Genomic DNA, 13799 nt, shown 5'->3' with positions numbered 1-13799 from the left:
TGGGCTGTTATCTTTTAACACCAACGGAATGAAACGGAAAGCACTAAAGAGGAACGCAACCTCTCTTAATGGAGCGCTCTTTCACTTCTGGTTGGCAGACAGTTTGAAGCCTCCTCCAATGTTTCCCCAGCAGCGTGATTTCTGCTGCAGCCTTTGCGACCGACCTCCTACCTCAGTAATAAGCCGACAGCTAAAGTTGGTGAGTCATAATTCTATCTCCAGCATGAGTTATTTTTCAACCATCGAGGAGACGACATTTCTGTTTTTTGAAAATACTATTTTCTTCTGAAACACTATATTTTCAGCTCTTCAGTCCTCACAAAGTGAACGAAACAAACTTGAGCAGGAACGTCTCACAACGGCCACACTGAGTCCATTACCTGTGACGATCACCGACATTTTTAGTTTTAAGGGGTTTTGCACGACATCATCTGTCCTTTGTCTGTATCCTCCATTTACAATTCCCTCTCAAACCTGCACTGGTTGCACAGAGAGGTGAGGCAGGCCGAGCAGAGCTCTCAGCGTTAGCGCCGAGCTGTATCTAACACCACGTCAGGTGCAGAGGAGCTTATACAGTAAGTCCAACAGACTCCAGGAGAAGAGTGCTGCGTGCTGCAGGGCGCTGGCTGATCTGAGCATGCTCTGAATGAACTCCCCGGCCTTGAGGTTCACATCAATTTTGCATGAGGTCTATACTCATCAAATAGACTGGGAGATTGCGCTGCAGCACTGGCTCAGCTGCCTTTTCCTCCAGGCCAGACACCCACAGAGACGGCAGTGACCACACAGACCGCATACTGTTTGGCTTGGCGCTGATAATGGAAAGTCAACTGCAGACCAGGGTACTCCCTGCAATTGTGTTGAGTAGATTATTGCTGCTGCTTTTTAAAAGAAATGGATCTTCATTTGGCTTTCAAGTGGAGAACCACCCTGTATCAAGGTGAATGTTTTTTTTTGTGTGTGTCTGTATCAGCTTAAAAAAAGTCATACGGAGTTACTGAAATATTAACAGTAATATAGTACATGTGCATGCACACGTATGCACACATTCATAAACCCTTACCAGCAGATACAACACCATTTACAATCACAATTTACAGCCTCGATAAAAGTCAAATAAGCAAATAAAAGCAAATTCATCAATCAGTCCGTATATCTGTCCTTATTAAAAGACCACAGGCCGGCCTTCAACCAGTTGATGCCATTGGTTTTTAAATAATCTCGTACGCCCGAGGGTTCATAGGATTAAAAGGACAACCCTCCAAAAGATCAAAATCGATACCCTCCGAAACAATTTCTAGATCCAGCCCTGTTATCTGGCTCTATGCTGCAACGGAAGAAACAACAACCCATCTTCTAATCACCCTCCCAGTTCTATTCATGTTCCTGTTACCCTGAACCCACCCGTAAACAAAGGTAGAGTCATACATCTGCCCGAAGTCACATTACATGATGGCAGACACCAGCCAGAGCACTTTTGTATTCCCCCTTTCCAATCACTGCTGTGCCCTTGATCCTGTGTTACAGCAGATTCATAGTAAACACAGTGACAGGTGTATTCATAAAGCACTGCTCCCAGCCCTGGAGTGTGCTCTGGCGCTACACTGGACTATTTGTCAACTGGAGAACTGTCAGGGCTCCCCGTTCATATATTCATGGCGCTGGCGAGCGGGGCGAGGCGGAGGGGAGCGTCGATGTGATGGAAACACAATCGGACCATACGAAGCTCACTAGCAAGAGCTATGAGCTTAAACACAAGCGACGACCTGGTATTCTCACTTCTATCGTACGTGCTCTCTCTACTCTGGCGTTCAAACCAACGAGACGGGATATTCAAACTTGTCTCGCAGCATATTAAGCGACTGATTCCATTGTTGAATGTCAGTATATCACAGGAGCAGTTATGTGAGCAATTGTCTGGTTTACATTTTAGATTGTCTCTGACACAGTCACTGGTCATCATTTAAAGGTTGGTGGTATTAAATGTTTTTATTTTGTTATTAACGTCGATCAATCTTTAAAATAAAAGCTCAACAATGAATTCATCCCACTAACACGTCATTTTTTGACAAATTTGAGCGTGTGAAACTAAATGAAACTAACTATTTGTGAGCGGTTTAAAAATAATAATTCCATGGAACCAATGGGCTTGGAGGTGAGAGCCACACAGGGAAGGGAAATCAGACTACGTTAAAATGATTATTATTATTCTTCTTTATATTTATTTTATGAATATATATCGTTATTTTGGATTAAAATCAAAATATGTATTTCTGTTTTTTCCTCTTTACATGTAAAGAAATACTGCCTGTTAATGTGCGGTGATCTATATTGTCTAAATAACAAAGATGTGTCCATGTGGACTTTATATTTATGACAGAAATAAACAACTTATGCAACTGTTCCTGGTATTACCACTATTCAATGGTTCATTGCAGCTCTGCTGGAAATCCAATACATTTGGTGTGTTTGTCCACTGTCAACTGATCAAATAATATCTGACTTATAATTTCAATATTTCATCGACATTTCATCACCGGAGGATATGCAGGAAAGCTGAAACACCCTATTGTGGGAGAACTGATACCCTCAATGCTCCGTGGCTCCCTGACAAAGGGTTAACATCATCTTCTCTGACAAATTCAATATTGTGTGACCTCGTTTTTTTTCCTATGGCTATTAAACCAAATGGATGAATTTTTCTTAATAGCTGCAGTGACTGAGGAAATTAAGTGTGCAGCGCCGAATGTAATACCCTCTCTCGCTTGGCATATCTAATTATACAAATACTTTTCATTTGCAGGGTTTTAGGCCGATAGTTTGCAGTCTCTGGTGAAAGTCAGAGAGTGGCCACTTCCTGAAGGCAGTCATTTTATTTCAGTCTGCAAGTTCTAATTTCAGTGTTGGGGAAATAAATTGCCAAGAATTTACGCTTTCTATTTTATCATCAGGACAAAAGAAAGTCCTCTCTCCGCCCGAAGGGAAACAAGCCAAGGACGATCAGAAGAAATGATGCAACCCAAATGAAGCTCCAAAAAAAAAGAAAGACTCCCTCCTCAAAGTAAGATTAAGGGGAGAAATCGTGCGTCTTTAAAAGCATTACCACAACTGTCAATCCACAGTCGTGACTCGGCTCACTGAAACGTCAATTCTTCCTTTTAAACCTGGTTTCAGATATTTTTTTATTCATAACTGACTCCAAACAGTGGATCTACTGACCTAGATGAATATCGCCAGAGCGAGATGTGCGCACCAAACAGAAGCCGAGTGTTCCCAAATGGTGGAGAGTGAGTGAACTCCAGGGTAGGGTACATTTAAAAATTGACAAAATAAGAGGGTTCACAAGAGAAGCAGGATGAAGTGGAACAAAAGCTTGAGATAAGATCAGAGTAGTAGAAAGGGTAATAAAAAATGTGTACTCGTCACCAGATCTCTTTGAAAGCATGGAGTATATTTTGTAGTGTGTTTTAGCTCAAATCGAAAAACAAATGTAAAGGTAATAAACAAACTGCACTGCTTCACATTATTTGAAATTTTTCTCAAGTTTCTTGCCCAAAACTAAACCTTACAAGATTACATTTTTTTTACGAAATAGAGCTTGATCACAATGTAACTCAATGCAACCTCCTTTCCCGTTCGCGGTCAGCAAAGCAGGACTGTGCTGCTCATGGGCTGCTACCAGCTGAAGTAAATTAGCTCTCCTCCTGCTAAATTTCAACATGGAATTGATGTTCACAATATAGTATTATCGGGGAGATGTTCCCTCGTCCCCGACGGCAGTACGCCGCTAGTCTCGAGCCCTGATCGCCGGGACATATGGTACTGTAGAAAAACAAGTTTACTGAATTTTGGCATCGTTTTGGTACCGAAGTATCGGTTCTTCTGACATCTTTGGACCTGCCCATTCTAAGCTTAGTAATTAACCATCCTTTTGGCTTTGTTTTGGTCTCCACCTCCTCCTGTTAAATATATTTGGCTCTTAACTGCTAAATCCTCCAACGGTTCATTTAAAAGCAATTTGAGCCACGACCAAAAATGTATGAAAGACACTTTAAAATCCGTACAGCATACAACACCCTCTGTCCTTCGAGACTTGATTTAGGAGGAGGGAAGACGTCCATTAATCAGAGCTGTATCGTAAAAACTCTGCCCTCTCCTGCACAAACAACCCAACAGAGAAAACCTCTCGCACAACACAAGTGAATGTCAGAAGGCTGAAATAATGCAAGTGATGGTCTCGACTTCTATTTCGACTGACTATCCGGTTGCACAACCATGATACACCCCCCCCCCCCCTCCCACCCCCGCTGCTGAACCATGTTTTCAGCACGGACACATAATCGGAAATGTAAGCATTTAACAGAATGTCACTCACAAGGTTATTGCCTCTCTTCCCTGCTTGCTGTGCATCTACATGGTGCTGACCAAGCTCTGAAACACAATCCACCAGAAAAAAAACAACAAAAAAAACCACCGCCAGCTGCCGGTTTTTCGGGGCAGGTTCCACTTCACCGCCAGGGAATAGGCGGGGAGATATCAAAGGATCCGAGGTGCAAATGAGTCGCTGGAATCTCCTTTTCTCTCCTGATGATTTCTTAAGCCGTGCACCGTATCATAAATCATCAGCCGTGCTGTGGCTTAAATCTTATCATGAATAAAGTTAACCTCACTTGTATCTGGGGCGTTGGCATATTCATCAACCACAGTGGCCTCGACTCTGACTCTACATCATATCCTCGGCTCAGACAGATAAGCTTTTTTTCAATTGGAAATGGATGCTCAATTAAGCAGCAGCTCTTTGAAGCCTGTCTTTTTGTTGGATGGTGCGTAATCTCAGCATTTATGTCCAGAAAACGTTGTTCTTTGACGAATCAATAGCAATCAACGCTATCGGTACCCTCTTTGATTTCCCGCGGAAGCGAGCAAAGATTCACAAGCAATTAGGCAGCAACCAGTTTGCGGCGTGCGATGCGGAGATGCCGCGCGTGGACGGCCGAGCCGAGGGAGGCTCGTGGGGCAATGCAACTTTGATGTGGTAATTTACCTGTACTGCGGGGGAGGGCTCCCTTCCGCCTCGCACGTGACGGTGGCCCGCTGGTCCGGGGAGTTGATCGGTAAAATGAGGTCACTCGGCTCTGTCCTCCATCTCGGCCCTTGAAATATGACATCCTCTGTACAGGCTGGGGAAGGGGAAAGGGGAGAAAGTCTTTCACAGTACAAGCCAGAGAAATTGTCTCTTTGACCTGAAGAGAAACTACTGGGAGAACACAGCCAAAGCTCAGACCCTGTGAGGACAAACAGTTAATCTTGCTGAAATACAGCAATGTTCTGACACTCGGTGTACATGACTTTTTCAATATACTGTGAACACACATATATATATATAAAAAGCAAAGAAATGCATTCGGACATTCCTTGAGAAGTGTTGTGTGCGCCCTTTCTATATCTCGCGTTAAGAAGAGCAAATCCCACTCACCCTTGTTAGGCATTCACTGCTATTGCTGACTCATTTGGAATTGTGACGAAAAAAAAAAAAAAAGCACTGGCCATGGCGCTTATGGGTATTCACTCCAATTTTGCATGCTGGACCTGTTTTCTACAGCGAGGGGCCTCACTGCGTCACTTTATCATGCTAAATCATCACATTGTTGCTACTGTCCAGTATAATTAATCTCCCTGCTTCAAAAGTCCTGTGTAAAAAATGCAAGTCAATACAAATGATTACTGTGTGAATATTTAGCTGGCTAGGGGGTTTGGGTGAGTTCAACGCAGTCGCACAGAACTCAAATAGACAAGTGTTGGTGATACAACTAAACGGAGGTGTTCTGCGTTAATTACTTGCTAGAAACAACATCACAATAACAGCTGAGGACTTCAGTTCAGACAATCGTTGACCACCGAAGTAGAACGCTTTAATATTTTAAGGTAGTTCCACAATAATTAATGTTTCCCTGCAAGTGACAGGCTTGATAAATACAGCAGAGTGGTCTATTTTCAGAACGTCTATGTCACATTCTGCTTGCACCGGTTAATTGAGGCCATAAGGATGCACTCATCTGCCAGCAGCTTAAAAGGAAAGGATGTGGAACACAGTCTGGTACTAAATGAAAGCAGAGTCAACAGACGGCCGGAGTAGGTCCAATTAATATCCTACCGCGAACAGATTGCAGCATGTGGCTAGCTGCTCTACACGTGGTTTTAACCGGTGATAACAGTTCGCCGTGTGATAGACGGAGGGAACAAGACGTGACAACGAATCACTGCAACTCTTCTTGGAATTAGATTCAAACCAAACTGGAGCAAAGTTGAACTTTGGGATGAATCTGAAACTGTCACATTTCAAAAACATAGTGGAACGACCCTTTCATAACTGATTGAACACCTGTAGCGTCACACACACGTCTCCATGTATTCACCTCACAGCTTGGTTTAACAAGCTCTCCCTAATGCGAGTTGGAGTAAAATGCCCTGCAGGCAAACATCCGAGGTGTCGGAGTGTTTTGTGAGTATATAGAGCCAGACAGCGTGTCACTTCAGATGTCATAATGATTGTTATCAGCTGTAGTGATTTTGTCAAGGGGTTTCCATCACAACACTGAATAACAACTAGCACCTATATCGGCGGCAATCCCGAGGCCCTGTTAAAAAACACTTGTCCGCTAGGAAGGTGAGAATGCTTGGATCTGGCTCCCTTGAGTACTGGGGGCGTGAATTACCCATGAGCCAATTTGAATAACATTCATTGGGATTTACAATGTCATTCGAACAAGGGTTGACATTCTGGTGGCGTGTCTGTGCCTCTCAAATCCCGGGTGGCCACACAAGGGCAGAATGAGGCGCGGCGGCAAGTGGATTGTGCAAAAATGTGTGTGTGGAGGGGGGGCTGGATTCATTGCGTGGATCCAGATAATGATCTGGACGGGTCATGAACAGGAATGGGGATCGGACTCCCGGTTGTGCCCGACAGTGTGCTGTACGTGTGCGGCGAAGGGCATCGTGCTGGGTACGGTGTGCATGTAATGACTGCAACTTAATCAGTGTAACCTTCTTTTAGTCTAGAAGAAGGTTTTTTTTTTTTCTATCCGAGGTTATTTACAACTGTTCTGATTCTCTCTCTTCCTCACCAATGGATGAAACTCCGTATTCCATACCAACACTGCTCCCTAAGAATGAAACGCCATTCATAACTTCGAACCTTACAGATGTGCATTTCCGCCCGTGAGCGGAAAAAAGCATCCCGTCATGAATATGCATTGGAAGACACAAAGTTATGAGCAGAAATGTTGCCATGACATAAACAACTGCAGTCTCAAACATAATATGTGTAAAGAACGTCTTACCTGCAAGGCATCCAGTGATTGATAGCAGAACAATTTGTTTCCATGGTAACATCATCTTTAGTTGCCGAGGGCTAATGAGACTCTCATCCAGTTGCTTGTGAACGCTCTCCCTTGAATACAGGAATTTTAATCTGAAGGGAAAGTAATTATGCATGTGATTAAAATGACATTTTGAGCCGGATACGACAAGCATTCATCAGCAAAAATAAAACACAAAACATGATTATAGCTCTGCTAAGTTACATAATTGGTTTGTTTTATCCGGGAGATGCTGTAAGTGCAGAGAATGTAAAGGGAGTGGGGGGGGGGGGGGGGGCAGGAGCAGAGAGAGAGAGAACTTGAGGGTACAAGCCGGCGGTGCGATTTTTCAGGTGGCACAGAAGAAGAAACAGCTGCTAAATGGCGGTGTTGTCATCCCGCCTAACAAGCTGAACGCAGCTTTAAATAGGAGTGGGGAAGGAAATGATTGACCTCGAAAGGAATACTTCTCTTTTCCCATTTGACGATTAATAGGAGCTGGCAGACTGTGTACCAGCAAATCCACCAAACGACACTTCATGCTCTAACAAAGGTTGATGTTGCAGACTGAATGTAAGCAAACCGACTCCTTTTATTTGTATATAAATTCATCGACGGAGGATAAAGGAAAGCGGCATATAAACCAATACGAATGGTACATCTCACTGTCAGCCTATACCTTTTCTACCAATTAAAGGGGCTATTAAGCTACTTTGGGAGCAAATATATTCGAGCAATGATATGTTGGTTTGGATTTATTCCAACCTGGTCTTTCTTGTCCCAGTAGGACCAAACTGCAGAATGCATCGGGGCATGTGGAGGCTTTGTTTTCTGTTGTTTTTTTCAGTTGACGAGGGAAAGTGTAGTTATACATTTCATCATAAACTTAAAACCTACCCATCAGCCAGGCCTTTGATTATTTTTCTCACTTATTTGATTGTTTTTCAGTTGTACAATTTTACTCTATGTTTTAGTTGACTTATTGCATTTAATTGTTATTTAATTAATCTATTTTTTCATTTCACGCTGTTTTTCTACTATTGCTATTTCAGCTTTTAATTCCTTTTTATTACGTTTTTTTATCATTTTATTGCATTGGTCTTAAATTGTCAAATTGCTGAATTGTTTTTGGTATTTTCTGTTTTCAGGGTCCACACCTGAGCCTACAGCTTCAGAGTCATCTGTGGAGAACTTCATTCTGCACTAACCTGTATGTAAAGGTTCCGGGGAAATCCAGTTTTTATGATCGATCGATAACTTCTCCAATGCTGCTTGAAACAAAACGTCTGTCTTACATGCTGCTGGTGTGGGGTAGACGGTTGCATTATGGGAAACGGAGGATCCAGCGGTTTTTGGTGCTTGACACATACGAGTACAATTAAAGTCAGGATACGTCGGCCTCTGAGGTTCTGATTTTGATCATTCTTCTTTTAAAGTTGACTCTTCTGAGTTCCCTAACATTGTCGGAACATGATACGTATTTGCCGACGTGCCTCTTTAATATCTCTGGTTTTAGTAGGCGCTTTGTTATGAATAAATCAGTAGAACTGCATAGCATTGGACATCCGCCTCAATACGGACAAGCCAAAAAAAGAAAATCCAGTCTTTAAAAGACAGTATATCAATGTATCTTGGCACAATATATTGCGATGGAAGATTTTATCCTCAGGCATCTCCCACCCCCATCACCTATACACACACCTGCATCAGATAACCCATCTGACCAGTGATCAATGGCCGTTCAACTTTTCTCTTGAGCAGGTGGAACCAAGAGCCCCGAGACTGTAAATGCAGTATCGGTGGCACAGGAGGGGCTTTGCTCAAGCCCTGACCCACATCACACTCAGTGGAAACTGATCCGCCTCCCAGGATTAAGAATTCAACCCAGCCCCTCATCCTTACAACACAACCCTGTGACGCAGATTAACCCAGGGCTGTGTTTGGAATTCTTGAAACATACGAACCAATCACTTGTTTCAAACCAACTTGTAACTATTGTGGCTGGGCTCCGACATGGAAAGCATGGATACATAATTGTATGGAGAGGGGTAGGGTTCATCCCATTTGCCTGATCACAATTTAATGCCCAGTGTTGGCTGAACCGCACTGTCCTGGTGCCAGTAATTGTTCCGCATCTGGTGTCATTGCAGGCACAGAGAGTTCCAGAGTGGATTTCCTGGTGTCTTTAAAAATTTTGGGGGCGTTTTGCTGCTTTAAAAACACATCACATTGGATTAAATGGTTGGAGATTCTACTGAAGCAAAAAAAATAAAGGCTACTGCAGTTTTCAGTTTGAGTGCAGCATTAACTGCCATTCGCTTTCTGGAGGATACGACCTCGTCATCAGTCCAAAAAGCTACAAGATCCTGAGAAGAAAATCTCTTTCTTTGCAAGTTGGGTGTTACTCAGCTCACGGCACAGCTCCTGTGCTGATATGATGGATGTTTGCCCCAGAGCACAGCTTCATTTCTGCAGTCTGGTAAAACCTACGGGGACAATTTTCATTTTGGGGCAAAAAGATTGTCTGATTAACAGCAACGTGTGTGTGTGTGTGTGTGTGTGTGTGTGTGTGTGTGTGTGTGTGTGTGTGTGTGTGTGTGTGTGTGCTAGTGTGTCCAGATATTGTGTAACAAGGGTGTGTCACCCCCCCGACAGCTTTGCAGTGGCTCTCGGTGGAGAGCTTAAGTGTCTCGTGACGCTACGAAAGCCAAGCTGTACAAATTGAAGAAATAATTGTATCACTTTTGACCTTCAGAAAGCTGCACCAGTGTCAAACCTTGAGCTGCATATAAGCGGAAAGCTTGAGCAAATCCAAAAGGAAGACAACTCTGGACGCAGGGAAAACTGGAAAAAAAAAAAGAACTTGTCGCCGACGCGATGAAGGTGAGGCGGGCGGTTTTTCTTTCTCAGCTGAAAATGATGAGCTAAAGATTGCTCTGCCAAATGTAATGAGGCATCACACTTTCACCTCTGCAGGAGCTCAACCTAATGGAAGTCATTGGACGAAACACACTCCAGAGCAAATGAGATGGCTTCTTGGTTGGCGGGGTTGTTGTTTTGGTTAATAATTGATAGGAAAGGTGGTTAAAGGCATGCAGCCCATCATTGTGAAAAGAATCCACCAGAGAAAGGGAAGAAAGGGAGAGTTTCTCTATCGCAGGGGTGTGCACGCTCGAGGTCTGTATTCAGATCACAAGCGGAGCACAGAGATCAAGATGTATCGGATCATGCAAAGAAAAAACCTCAACTCTGTCAAAATTGAACACCAGTGGCACAATAGGTATGAATTCATTCCGGTACATGATGCATTCATTTCCACATAGTTATCGTCTTCATGACTGTCTCCATTAAATCACTCTGCAGGAGAACCTGGGAGTCGAGGATCTGCCACCCCGGGGGGGGAACGGACTCAATCTGATGCTGCTCTGTTGCTTTCGCCAATGAATGAAGAATCCACGATCAACCGCGCACTGATGCCTCCTAATTTAGTCCAAAAGGGGCCTGGCACAGGTCTATTGTGGCATGAGCCGGGGAGGATTTCAAGGGAAAAAATGAAGAATTATTGAAGTGATTCACAAATAAAAGGCAGAAGCTTAATGTCCACAGTGAAATACTTGTGAAGTGAGACGACGCAGCCAAGTTGGGTAATTGTCCGGCGCCGATTGCATCACAACTCTGCCTTCTCTCAGGTGAGGGAGTTTCTTTATTGAGGTTGCAAACAAAAGAAAGCCACCCAGCCTCAACAGCTGTTACAATTGGCATTCATGAAAGAATTGGTTGAATGCATATTCACTCTTGAGATGTTTCATTTCAAGACTGCAGGCTGGGGAAAACAAACACAGTAGCCACTTGATATGTATGACTGCTACTGAAATGTCACTCGAGCCTAAAAGCAGGGACAATATGAAGGTTTTCACACAAAGTGCGTAAAAACGGTCATTTCAAATTCACTAGTGTCGCTCATGTAACATATTTGTTTACCACGAGTGCAACATCTGGGCAGGAGGCTCTGCAGACCTTTGACAGCTGTGTATTTTCATTCAAAAATGAATCCCTGGAAGGACAGCAGGACGCCCCCAGTGACTCCCTCCCATGTTAAACACGGCTGCATCCCTCAGCTGCTGCCTAACGCAGGGGGCAGGAGAGTAAGTGCACTTAAAAGAGAGGGGAGCAGCGATCCATTTCTCAACCCCATCATCAGCCAGCCACATCATCCCCAGATCCTCATCCTATTCAGCCACAATCAAGGATGAGGAGCAGGAGACAGGCTTTTTACATTTTATTTCGCTATTCAATCCATTTCACAGCTTTTCTCAGGAAAGCTGGCTGTCCAACAATTGCCACTCTGGTTCAATCAAAAGGGGGTTTTCGAAGCAAATGCTGCGTTACGGAATAATTCGCTGCATCGCTTCAAAGACGTGTTTCACCTCTCGTTTGGCTACGGCTCAAATTATGTGCAAAGGATCTATCAATAAACATAAAATGAAGGGAGCACGATTGCAATCCCTGCCTAATATTAATAATAATGAAAAAATATACTTTGAAGATGGAGCAGGCTGAGCATTTCCCTCTCACTGTTGGGTCTGTCCTTTTGCGTCTGGGTGGAGAGAAGAAGAATAAAAAAGAAGACTTGTGTGCAGACTGCTGGTGGCCAAATATTTGCTTTTCCAGAGGAAAAAAAATAAATATGAAAGCTGAGCTTTTGCATTAATGTCTCTAATAACACTCCCCTGTTGGCTGCACCTATATCATACTCCTGTGAGATCTTTGAGCTCAATTCTCTGCAGAAATATATCAGAATATGATGCTGTTAGATGACAAACTAAATCACAAACAAAAGGAAAAAAAACAGCTCAGACTGTTTTCCTCCGCAGAGACTGAGATAATTGGTTTAAACAAGTTAGAGGGAGAGCTTTCCCCGTCCTGCTGCTGTCTCTGTGTGACTGAGCAGAGCAGCACCATATGGACTTTGTCCTAGATGAGGGAAACGAGCCCCAGCGGTGGAAATCCCAGAAGGACCATTGGAATCAGTTGAGACTCGTCTATGAAACGCAATCATCAGCATCATGCATAGCGGGACCACTATCAGCATGCAGTGGCCCCCTTTTTCTTCTTCTTTTTTAGAGCACTACATGAAGCCATCTCGCCACAGGGATGGCTTTTTTTCTGGGTTATTTCATTTTGCTCTGAATTCAAATGAACTTGTTCGTGCAACCATTTTTTTCTGCAGAAAAAAAAAAGAACTTAGCAACACACAGTTTCCTTGCACATTAAAAAAGAAGGCAGTGGAGTGAGGATTTCCTGGATTGATACTTACTTGTTTTAGGATGCAGATTTCTTTTTTTCCTCTTCATTAAACTGCAGTGATTGTAATTCCAGTGTCCAGTACAGACGCGTTGTTTGTGGCTCTAGTGAGCGGATGACATTTCTCACTGCAACTCTTGTGCTCTCCAGAAGCCAAAAGAAGAAGGTCGCTCTGTTCTCACGCGGCGTTTTGCCGCTCTGCACTTTGCGCTGCTCCGTTCAAGTGCGTCTCTCGCTCCTTAGAAAGAAAAAAAAAAGGGTCGGGGCGACTAACGGCGACTCTCGGTCGCTTTAAATTCCACAATCAGTGAGTTTTTTGGGGGTGTTTTTTTTTTTTTGCCGGTGGAGGACGATGCGCGCTTTCGCCGCACCGAGGAATGCTCCCCGACCTTCCTCGTGTTACACTCCGCGGGATGTTGCCAAGAAACGAGCAGAGAGGACAGCGGACAGCCTCTGAGCGGAGAGAGACTTCACATTGTGCGCATCCCCGGGCTCTGCTCTCTTTGTACGCAGGAAAGAAGCGCCCACTGGTGACGCGTGAAAAAAAAAAACACCCATCGCAGCACAGTAATGCGCCACCAGCCTGTGGGCACCTGCCATTCCTCTGCTGGAGTGGGTGCACGTGTGATCTCGGGGATATTTTGTCGTTATAAAGAGCTGAGATCGAGATAGAATTTACTGGGAGTCATGAGGTGGAAAAAGGAGAGAGGAAACCCCCTGGGAGGACGTAGCCTATTGATCATTTATCATAACCAAACTGTCCTCATGTCTAATCTCAATCAACGTCTTATAGTGTTTGGGTGGTGAACTGATGCAGGGATGGTGCTGCAGATGTTGTGAATTGCAGCTTCTGCTGATAAAAGGAGGGAAGGGGGAGAGGATGAAAGGTTCAGAACTGACCCACAAAAGGTTTTTTCATGCATTGAATAAAAAACGTCAAGATTCGTCTTTATTAGAAGTAGAATTAGCCCACGTGTCGTATTCTGCAGCCAGAGCCTGCATGTATGTATATGTGAGCTGGGTTTCGTTCAGAAGCACTGCTGCACTGAAAAGTCTGATTGTGGGACCACACAGACAAAGAGACTAATCGAAATCGAACTGACTTAATCATGCAACTGCAGAAAAAGTGATTTTTGA

The 13799-nt window shown here is 43.8% G+C and overlaps 1 protein-coding gene across 1 annotated transcript in view; it reads right to left on the bottom strand.

The window, feature by feature from the left end:
- The window catches only part of cntn3b (contactin 3b), a 46146-nt gene extending 33383 nt beyond the window's left edge, over positions 1-12763 (bottom strand). The window contains exons 1-3 of the mRNA XM_079296054.1: positions 12676-12763; positions 7341-7471; positions 5045-5180 (exon numbers count right to left, since the gene is read on the bottom strand). Of these exons, the coding sequence (XP_079152180.1) occupies positions 5045-5180; positions 7341-7395 (191 nt within the window). The 5' untranslated portion in view covers positions 7396-7471; positions 12676-12763. The remainder of the gene's footprint in view (positions 1-5044; positions 5181-7340; positions 7472-12675) is intronic.
- Positions 12764-13799: the final 1036 nt, after the last annotated feature.

This window comes from Melanostigma gelatinosum (genome assembly GCF_949748355.1).
Source record: "Melanostigma gelatinosum genome assembly, chromosome: 3".
In the NCBI taxonomy this organism is placed as follows: domain Eukaryota; kingdom Metazoa; phylum Chordata; class Actinopteri; order Perciformes; family Zoarcidae; genus Melanostigma; species Melanostigma gelatinosum.
The sequence above is the reverse complement of the archived record's forward strand: the minus strand, read 5'-3'. Positions and strand labels throughout refer to the sequence as shown.